At 37.3% G+C, this 10807-nt stretch overlaps 1 protein-coding gene across 1 annotated transcript in view; it reads left to right on the forward strand.

Annotated features, from left to right (window-relative positions):
* Positions 1-10807, forward strand: part of Aida (axin interactor, dorsalization associated) — a 37156-nt gene that overhangs the window by 13787 nt on the left and 12562 nt on the right. Inside the window, exons 3-6 of the mRNA XM_008823752.3 lie at positions 2546-2599; positions 2969-3023; positions 6656-6719; positions 7230-7336. Of these exons, the coding sequence (XP_008821974.1) occupies positions 2546-2599; positions 2969-3023; positions 6656-6719; positions 7230-7336 (280 nt within the window). The remainder of the gene's footprint in view (positions 1-2545; positions 2600-2968; positions 3024-6655; positions 6720-7229; positions 7337-10807) is intronic.

The raw sequence follows: 10807 nt of genomic DNA on the forward strand, positions 1-10807 counted from the left end.
AAAAGACTCCCAAATTGCATAACTCTTAACTGTAGGGAGAAAAGAAAGTCCTTGACTGGTGCCTATGAGATGTGAAGAAGTAAAGGCAAGAGTAATTAGCATTACAAGTTCTAGACAGGGAACTAGAAAAAAGTCAGAACAGGGCAATTTTCAAATGTTCATATGAGAGTCCACTGGAATCTCTTGACAAGGGCTTTCAAAAGCATCCATTTATTGGGTTCCTCCTCATTTTTCTTTTGTCTTCCAAGGCTTGACTCCAGAGTGATGAATTCAGGATTTGCTTTCAGGTATTTTGATAGCTGTTGGAGTGGTTAGAATCAGTGTCAGTTCCCTCTCAAAGGCTTTTAGATAGGGGGAGAAAACAAATTTATCTATCATTTAAGAACAATTGCTGGTTGTCTCCCTTAGTTACAGGTCGGCACTACAGTATTGAGAGACCAGCATTTGAAGTCTTACATCTGAGTAACACTTTCTAATTAGGAACAAAATCATCAATGAGAAATAATTGTCTAAATAACTTTTTATATAGACTTAAGCCTAATGTCTGGGATGTGTAATCCCTTAAAGAAATACACTGATGACTTTACTCCTTGGTTATACTTTCCCTTCGGGTGTTTAAGACCATACAGTTGGCCCAAGTAAATCAATTTATTTTTACACTTAAGGTCATTTGAGGATCTGTTCCTCAAGGGTGACATGGGCTTGGGAGGAGCTCCTGGCTCCTTTCTTTTACCAGTTCCATCTATGTGAAGATAAGTCAAAGGTCCTGCTTGAGCATGTCTGATACCCTATCATTTGTATCCATTTTATAGCTCCTTATATAAACTAGACCTGACTAAAATTTCCCACTGTTCATTGTAGATACTGACTTTGCTTATTATTACCTATCCATTTAAATAAGTTAGTGTTGAACTTGTCAGAATTAGCATTGTATCAATGTGCTAATAACAAATTTTAAGTCTTGGTGAATTTCAGATTTAATGAAGAAGAAATAAAACAAACTTGTGAGGGAATATGGCAGTAAGCCTCTTTTCATCATTCTTCCTTTGGAAATATTCTTCCTTATCTTTTAAATTAAATTTAACTGATACAGGAAAACATAAAAATTGTATATAAATAGTGGGCAGTGAAAATATTTTGATCCACGTCTGCATTATGTAATGTTTAAATCGAGTTAAATACGTCTACTGAAATACTGATCATCTTCATAGTAAAAACATTTACATTCTTTTTGGTTTTTAAGTCAAGATCTCATATAGCCCAGGCTATCTTGGAATTTGCTGTATAGCTGAGGACAGTATTGAATTCTTGATCTTGCCTTTACCTGAGTACTGGGCTATAGGCATGTGCAACTGTTCCTGGTTTTATGGTGTGCCAGGGATGGAACCCTATCTTCATGCTAGCAAGCATACCACCAACCAAGCCACAACCTACCTAGCCCCCTCACATTCTTCCTTTGGATTCTTTAAAATGTGCTACTATGACTTATCACACATGGTCACCCTACTGTGTGATAGAACACCTGAACTTCCTGCTCCTAGCTATCACTTAGTGCTCATTGGTCCATTTCTCCCTATCGTTCCTTGCCCTTTATTCTCACCAGGCTGTTCTTATCTTCTATGAACTCAACTTTTTAATACTCCATGAGTGAGATCATGTGAGCCCTACTTTTCTGTTTGTTGGGTATTTCACTTAACTTAATGATCTTCAGTTTTGTCCATGTTGTTACAAATGATGGGATTTCCTTTTTATAGCTAGATGGTATACCACTGTGTAAATGAACCACATTTTCTTTACTCATTTTTCATTCAGCACATACTTGGCTTTCTAATCGTGTCATGAATAGGTCTGCAATAAACATGAGAATGCAAATACCTCTTTAACATGCTGACATTTCCTTTGGCTTCATACCCAAGGAGTGGGACTGCTGAATCGTTTGGTAGTTCTATTTTTAATTATTTGATAATTTTTTATATTCATTTGTATGTGCATATGTATATATTTATATGTGCATGGGTACATGGGTCATTATGTAGAGGTCAGAGGACAACTTGTGGTTCTCTTCTACAGTGTTATGTTCTCGGAATTGAATTCAGTTCATTAGGATTAGTGGCAAGTTCTTTTACCTGATGTCCCATCTTGCTGGCCTTATTTTTAAGTTTTTGAGGAACTTCCTTTCATTGTTGACTATCTTCATTGTCTTTTAAATCATACCCACAACTGTCATCAAAGCAGCCTTGATTTAGAATTGGTTGTGAGATGTTTTAGGAGATAATGTATACTGCCCTCCCTCATCACAACCCTTTGCCTTCTGCTTCTCTTAATTCTGCAAGGTGCTAGAGAGATACATTTTTTTTCCTCTTTTTGAGACAGGGTCTCCCTGTAATGCCAGCTGGCCTGGAACTCACTCACTATATAGACCAGGCTGGCCTTGAACAGAGAGAAATAAAATTTAACTTGTCTAAAAGCATTAGAAACTTCTTATTAATAAAAAGTTAACTTGATTTTAATTTATATTACTTACAGCATTCTTTTTTCTCTGCAGAAAACCATAGGCAAAATTGCAGCATGCTTGGAATTGCGAAGTGCAGCTTTGCAGGTAAATAGAGGTTTTTCACTTACTAAATCAGAGTGAATTACTGTGATGAAATGTTAAGCATTCATGCCAAAAGTTCTGTTGTCTCAGAAGCACTGTAAACCTACAGGAATTCATCAGTAGCATGCTACTACATAATTTATTTCATATCTGTAAACTATAGAGATAGAGATGTGATTTTAATTTTTTCTGTTACTTTTAGCCTGAATGTTCTAAGAATGCAAAACAAAAACCAGCTTGGGACTTTTCATTTTCCACCTTGAAAGCAAGAAACAGATTCATTTTGAATATTTGGTTCTTACCACTTAAGAGACATAGGGTACAGTGAAATCGTTGTAGTAAAAAGATGTAATATGCATATTTTAAATTTAGTCCACACAGTCCCAGGAAGAATTTAAACTGGAGGACCTGAAGAAGCTAGAACCAAGTAAGTTTTATCTTATGGTACTCTTGTGATACTCTTTAGGAAAATACTTTATTATCGATATTAACACTATTTAGCATAGATAGTGATCGTATTTTTTTTCCTCTTAATATCTAATCATATGTTATCTTTTCAGCCCTTCTTAAATTCCTACAATATTTGTAGTAGTCATAACTTGGAGTTCATTACAGAATATATAAAGCTATATTTCATGTAAATATATATTAGCCTTTATTTTGTCTTGATTTCTTTAATAAGACTAGTTACTTTGGTAAACATTTATAGCAGAGTCTGAAGTCACAGTCAGTGATGCCATTGACCTGACATGCCATTGAAAACAATAGTCCCCTGTTGGGACTTCTTGTCCCCATTTTTTCCTTCCTCTTTTAAAACTTTATGAAGCAAACAATTTTTAAAATGTTTTGGTGGTTAAGATGTTGCCAAAAAGCTGCCAGAATTGTGGGGGTTTTGTTTTTGTTTTTGTTTTTGTTTTTTTCTGGTTGCAATGACTGTTCTCTTGAAATGTTTTCAGTATGGGCAGAGGTGCAGAGGTGGATATGACCATGTGAACTTTAGCCACTGCCATTGAGACAGGATTGTACATCTTAACATGCTTATGGAAGCAGGGGACAGTAGTTTCAGATACATCTGTTAGGGAGATCTCAACAGGGAATCATAAGATCATAGCATTTTAGAACAGAAAAGAAACTTGGCCGCGTGGTCACGTTCTCTCACTTAAAGCTGAAGAATGACATGAAGTGATTAGCCCTCAGTAGCCAAGTGAGGCCTGAAGCAGGCGAGCTCAGTTCATGTTTGTACAGTCCTTTTGATGTCTCCACACCTCAGGTAAGAGACAGACATAAGTTATTGAGGAGGATGATCTGTGATTGTAATGGCTGGTCCAGGCAGAAAGAAGTTCGCAGAGTCTGCACTGAAAAGGATCCAGTTTCTGTTGTTTTGGTTAGGTTGGTAGGAGAGAAGCAACAAAAAACGGGAACACATTCCAGATTTGTTGTGATTCTGGTGGCTTTTTCAGAATTGTTAGGTGATCAAATTTCATCTTTTCAGAACACGATACTTCTACATATGGCAAGAATTATAATGAATTGTGTCATTTTAATAGTTTTGGTTACTTTATGTAATCCAGACCATAAACCTTTTGTTACAAGAAATTTAATTTTATATTCTAAAATAGTTCTTATCTGTACCCAATGTATATAGGAACACCAGTCAATAATGTAAAATTTTTCACATTTTTTTATTTTGAATGACCACATTTTCTTATGTCAGGAACTTTATCTTATGACTTTAAAAAAAAAGCATTAACAAACTTTAAATAACAGCTTCATTGAGAAGTAATTCACATACTATAGAATTCAGTAATTTAAAGTGAGAAGTGAGTAATTCACTACTTTTTATTGTATTGCAACTGTTTTGCAACCATCACCACAGATAATTTTAGGATTTTTTTGCCACTCAACAAACCCGATATTCCCTGGTAGTCATTTATTTCTTCTCTCTCCATTACCAGCTCTAGGCAACCACTAATTTAATTTGTCTACAAACTTGTCTATTCTGAACATATTTTATGAATGGAATCATATGATATGTGGTCTTTCATAACTGGCTGTATGTAAGACTATTTTGAGTAAAATACATTGATAACTTTAAATGAAAGATTATAACTCAGACTTCTATATTTGGTGGTAGAATGTGTGCCTAGCATGTGTGAGGCCCTGGGTTCCAGCTCCAGAACCACAAACAAACAAACATAGCAAGGCCACAGCTCTGGTCATATCCATATCTGATAGAGTGGTTCTAAAGAAAATTCTTAGGCTTTTTTTTTTTGTAATGATAAAGATTAGGATTTTGGCATCTTAAAATCACTATACCAGATGATGGGAAGACCTCCCATGTACTCATAGATTGGTAGGATTAATATTCAGTGCAATCCCCATTAAAATTCCAACACAATTATTCTTCCAAGAAAGTGAAAAAATAATCTCAAATTTCATATGGAAACACACACAAAACTAGAATAGCCAGAACAGTCTTAAAACAATAAAAGAACTGCTGGAGGAATCACCATCCCTGATAACAATTTTTAAAATTTTATTTATTTTTATTCTATGCATATGCATGTATTTTATGTGTATGCATTGCACCCATGTTGTGCAATGGCTGTGGAGCACAGACGAGGTTTTCGGATTTCCCTGGAACTGGAGTTACAGACAGTTGTTAGCTGCCATGTGGGTGTTGGGATTTGAACTTGGATCTTTTGCAAGAATAGTCAGTGTTCTTAACCACTGAGCCATCTCACCAGTCCCCTGATAGCAAATTATACTACAGAGCTATAGTAATAAAAGCAACATGGTACTGCCATAAAACATTGAGCAATGGGATAAAATTGAGAATTTATATTTAAGTCCACACATAGCCTCCTGATTTTTAATAAAAGGAGCCAAAAATACTTATTAGAGAAAAGACAGCATGTTCAACAAATAGTGCTAGTCAAACTTGATAGCTACTTAGAGACAAATGAAGGTAGATCCTTATCTCTGACCCTGCACAAAACTCAACTCCAAATGGATCAAGGACCTCCACATGAGAATATAGATCTAGGGTCTAGAGATGACTCAACGGTTAAGAGCACTGGCTGCTCTTGCAGAGAACCAGGGTTCAGTTCTCAGTATCCACATGGTGGCTAACAACAATCCATAACTCTAGTTCTGGGGAATCAGAAACCCTCTTCAGACCTTTCTGGGCATTGCCCCCATGTAGTGTACTTACATACCTGCAGGCAAAACACTCGTACACATAAATGCAAATTTTAAAAAGAATATAGAACTTTATAGCAAATTTATCATTATATTGTATCTGATGCACTGGTTCTAAAGAAAATTCTTAGGTTTTTCTTTTAATGATAAAGAATTCAGATTTTGGCTGGGCGTGGTGGCGCACTCCTTTAGTCCCAGCACTTGGGAGGCAGAGGCAGGAGGATCTCTGTGAGTTCAAGGCCAGCCTAGTCTACATAGTGAGTTCCAGGACAGCGGGGGCTACAGGGAGACCCTGTCTCAAAAAGACCAAAAAAAAAAATAAAATAAAATAAAAAAAAGAATTCAGATTTTGGCTTATAATCACTAGACCAGAAGCTAGAGATTCCTATGGAGGAATATGAGTAATATAACCTTGCTGCTACAAACCTTACTAGTTTGTTGACAGTGAGGAGAAATCTGCTCAGAACAAAATACAATGCTTCTGTGTCTCTCTTTAATTATTACCTTTGATATCAGTCTTTTGACTAAAGTACCACAGGAAGGAGGTAGTCTTTCTCTGGTACCCCATGTCTCATCTAGGACTTTGTACATAGGAGAAGTGTTTGGGGTTTATTTTCTAAGGCCTGCTATGAACAAGTACACAATGGCTTTGGGATGATAGGAGTGTGTGTGTGTGTGTGTGTGTGTGTGTGTGTGTGTGATGTGAGAGAGAGAGAGAGAGAGAGAGAGAGAGAGAGAGAGAGGATATGTGTTAAATATGTGTATGCATGGAAAAATTGATAAAAACTAGCCATGTAAGATATAATATTTGGCTTTTATTCATAGAGGAATTCATGTTTATTTGTCTTTTTATTGTAGTCCTAAAGAATATTCTTACATATAATAAAGAATTCCCATTTGATGTTCAGCCTGTCCCTTTAAGGTAAATAACTGTTCATATTGATCTTTCCATCTTACCTACTTTATACATGTTTTTCAGATATAAAAACAAGTATGTTTTTGGGCTATTTCTGGTTATTCATTCATTTGTATTTTATGTATATGAATGTTTTGCCTGCATGTATGTAAGTACACCATAGGCATTGCATGCACACCCAGAAGAGGGCATCGGATCCCATGGAACTGGAGTTATGGATGGTTGTTAGCTGCTACATGCGTACTAGGAATCCAACCTGGGTCCTCTGTAAGAGCAGCCAGTGCTCTTAACCACCTGTGCACTAAGTAAGAACAGAATAGTTAGAGTAAAACAGCCCCTCTGATTTTTTTTTTAATACCAACTTTGGTGTCACTGGTATGATTGACATCAACACTGATAATAGTATAGCAGCCTCTTAAAATGATGAGCATCTAACTTGGAAAAGGAACAGTTATTAAGTTTCGTTCAGGTATTAAGTATTGTAGCTCATTGTTTTTTCTGTCTTTTTTCATGTAGACGAATTTTAGCACCTGGTGAAGAAGAGAATTTGGAATTTGAAGAAGATGAAGAAGAGGGTGGTGCTGGAGCAGGATCTCCTGATTCTTTTCCTGCTAGAGTTCCTGGTAGGCATCACTTATAAAGAGTATGCATTGTTTCATCCAACAAGGTGTATGGAACTTAGGTTGGTATTTACTCATGGAGAGGAAAAGCTCTCCAGAGCCCTTGCCAGATGTAAGCATGTCTTCATGCCTGTGTTCTGTCAGTAGCTGTTTAAGCACATAGTATGCTTGTCTTTGTCAGTTTGCAAAAGCACGTTCAGTGATTCACTAGGAGGACACACAGCACTCAACATGTATTTGTACTCACAGCTATTAGTTATTAGAAGAGAACACAGAAACAAAATAAACCAAAATAAAAGGCATGTGGGTCAAATCCAGAGGAAACCGGGTGCCAGATCCCAGGGTCCTCTCCCCTTGGAGTCACAGAGGAGATACTTAATTCCCACTGCAACAAGTTGAAACAGCACCTGTAAAAGACGAAATGTCAGCTCCTTCTAAGAAGTTCAGTGCACAAGTGTATTACACAAGGGCGTTATTGGGAATTAATCATGTAGTCACCTTCTATCACAAACCAAAATTCCATACAATAGAAGGAATGCAAGTGTTCAGCACAAATCATACTATTTGCACAGACAGTGTAGGCATCATGATATGATTGGGGGTTGATGGGACCCATCATCAGATCCAAGATCTGAAATGCCAGTCACAGGCCATTCTTCTTCTAAGTTGGCTTTCTAAAATAACTACCTTAGGTCTGCTATATCAGCCCTTCTCTGTATAGTATCATAATCAATCCTTAATCAAATTAGGATTTGTATAACTAGACCCAGGGTGAACAGGTTCTGGATAGTTGCCCTCATCTAAGAGAAATAAAGAATACATAGCTAACCTCAGATGAGGATTGTATTAGTTACTTTTCTGTTACTATGATAAAATACCATGACCAAGGCGACTTATAGAAGGAAGTTTATTTGGCCCATGGTTCAGAGGATTAGAATCCATAATGGCCAGGGAGGCTTGGTGACAGAGGTGGCTAGAACAGAAAGCGGAATGATCCCATCTTCAAGTGGGCACAGGAAGCTGAAAGTACTGGAAATCTGGCCAGGCCGCCCCAGTGACATGCTTCCTCCAACAAAGCTGTACCTCCCAAAACCTCCCAAAACAGTGCCACAAACTGGGGACCAAAATGTCCAAATATTAGGAGCATATGGAGGAACATCCTCATTCAAACCACCATAGGGATCTTGGCTGCCTGTGAGTATAAACAACCCAGGGAAACACCTTGGGTAAAATATTACCATTCCCAGTTGCTGCTTTACTTTTAATTGTTCTGTACTGGGGCTGGAGAGATGGCTCAGCAGTTAAGAGCACTGACTGCTCTTGCAGAGGACCCAGGTTCGATTCCCAGAACCCACGTGGCAGCTATGAACTGTCCTTAACTCCAGTTCCAGGGGAATCTGACACCCTCTTCTGACCTCCACGGCACAGCACAACATGGGTGCACTCATATCCATGCAGGCAATATACTCATACGCCTAAAATAAAAAAATAAAATATATATTAATTTTCCTGTTCTTAATCAGTACACAGGTTTTTGTTGTTTATCTGTCTTTTGAGATAGGCTTACTATGTTGCCCAGGCTTTCCTCAAAGTGGCAATCCTTCTGCCTCTTAAGAACTGGAATGACAGGCATGCCATACCACACCTTGCTCAGTGAAGTTTAATACCGATAGTTTACTTTAGGAATTATAATCATGTGCTACAGTACTGTGATGCTTTTTATAAAATACTCTATGAGCTTTATAGTGTAGTTACATATGATGCATTTGCTATCCAGATAATGCCATAATTCAATTAATATTTTAATGTTTTTAATACTATTTGGGAAGGAAAATTGGAATATAAATAAAGGCTTGAGTAAACAGAAGTCTAACCTATGCCACTCATTAACTGAGGTAACTCTGCACCTGTTTTTTTGTAAAATGAAAACAGTCACTCCTAGGATCACCATGAGAAACTAAACATTATAATAAAGCACTTGCATAGTGCCTTTCATATGCCAGATTTTAGTATAATGTTATCTCCATCATTAGCACCAACACTCTTCTCGGTGAGGATAACAGCACCTACACCAGAGGACTTGGGGAGAATTACACATAGTAGGTGTTATTGTTAGCAGTCCTCCTCTGATACAGAGGAGTCTGCTCTGCTTTCTGAAGACAGATGCATTTTTCTTGCTTTTGTTATATTTGTAGGAAGTTTGAAGATTGCTCTATGGTAAGTATTGCTTATTACTCTAAACTACGTCCTGTACTTGATGCAGCTTCCAGCTGTATTAGTTGCTGTTTCATGTGGCCATTCGCTCACTTGCTGTACTGTTGTAGAAAATGAGATAAGGTACTACAGATGATGTATGTAAGTCAGGAAATAGATTCAAGTCTTGGGGTTCAGGTTGCTAAGTTGAAAAGAAACCTATATTACATATTAAATCCATTTTCTATGGAAGATTAGGCTTAAACTGAGTAAATTTTGTATTCTGGTAAAGCATTTTGATATTTTAGAGATGCAGAAAGTTCACTGACCCTTTCTATTCCTTAACTTTTTTTCCTCTCAAAGTAAGGAGTGCCGAGCATGGTTACACATACCTTTAATTCCAGCACTCAAGAGGTAGACAGGCAGATCTCTGTGAGATCGAGGCCAGTCTGGTCAAGTTCCAGGCCAACTGGGGCTCAAAACAATAAAAAGTAAGAAGGAGTACATGTAGTTTATCAAGGACCTACAAGTGCCATTGGGAAACAGCTTGTAAAATCTATACAGTTATATTGATTGAAACTTACTGAAGTAGCAAGAGGACATTTACTAATTGTAGAGCAGGAAATGTTTGTTTTGTTTGCTACTTGCAGAAACACAAGACTTAAGGGATGACTGTACTGTAGCTTTCCATGTCATGGCAGAGTGCTTAAAGGAACTGTAACTTTTTGTTATCTTTATTCTTATGTAACTTATGGATTGTACATTTGTCCAGACCTTTGTAAAAGTCCGGTTCATCGAGAAGGCGTGCACCACCATAAAAGTTGTTCATTTTAACTTACCTTCCTCGGTAGAATCTTTTTTTCAAAACTTTCAAGTCTTGTAAGGCAAACGGATCAGTACATTTCTGTTAAATAACTTAGTTAAGCCAAAATTAGAGTTAATTTCAAAGGTAGTCTTAGCAGATTTCATTTAAATGAGAAAATATAAATTTATAACCTTTTATTTGTTGTCTGAAAATTTATGTAGTGTTGAACAGGAAAGTTATGAAATGATGAATTTAAAATAAGCAGAATAATGTTCTACAAGAGGGTTTTTTTTTAATCACAGGCTGTGAAGGCAGGGACTAAGAAGTTTGACTATGCGGGGCATGGTGGCGCATGCCTTTAATCCCAGCACTCAGGAGGCAGAGGCAGGCGGATCTCTGAGTTTAAGGCCAGTCTGGTCTGCATAGTGAGTTCCAGGACAGCTGGGGCTACAGGGAGACCCTGTCTCAAAAACACC

This window comes from Nannospalax galili, unplaced genomic scaffold (assembly GCF_000622305.1).
Source record: "Nannospalax galili isolate Female #2095 unplaced genomic scaffold, S.galili_v1.0 scaffold368, whole genome shotgun sequence".
Classification (NCBI taxonomy): domain Eukaryota; kingdom Metazoa; phylum Chordata; class Mammalia; order Rodentia; family Spalacidae; genus Nannospalax; species Nannospalax galili.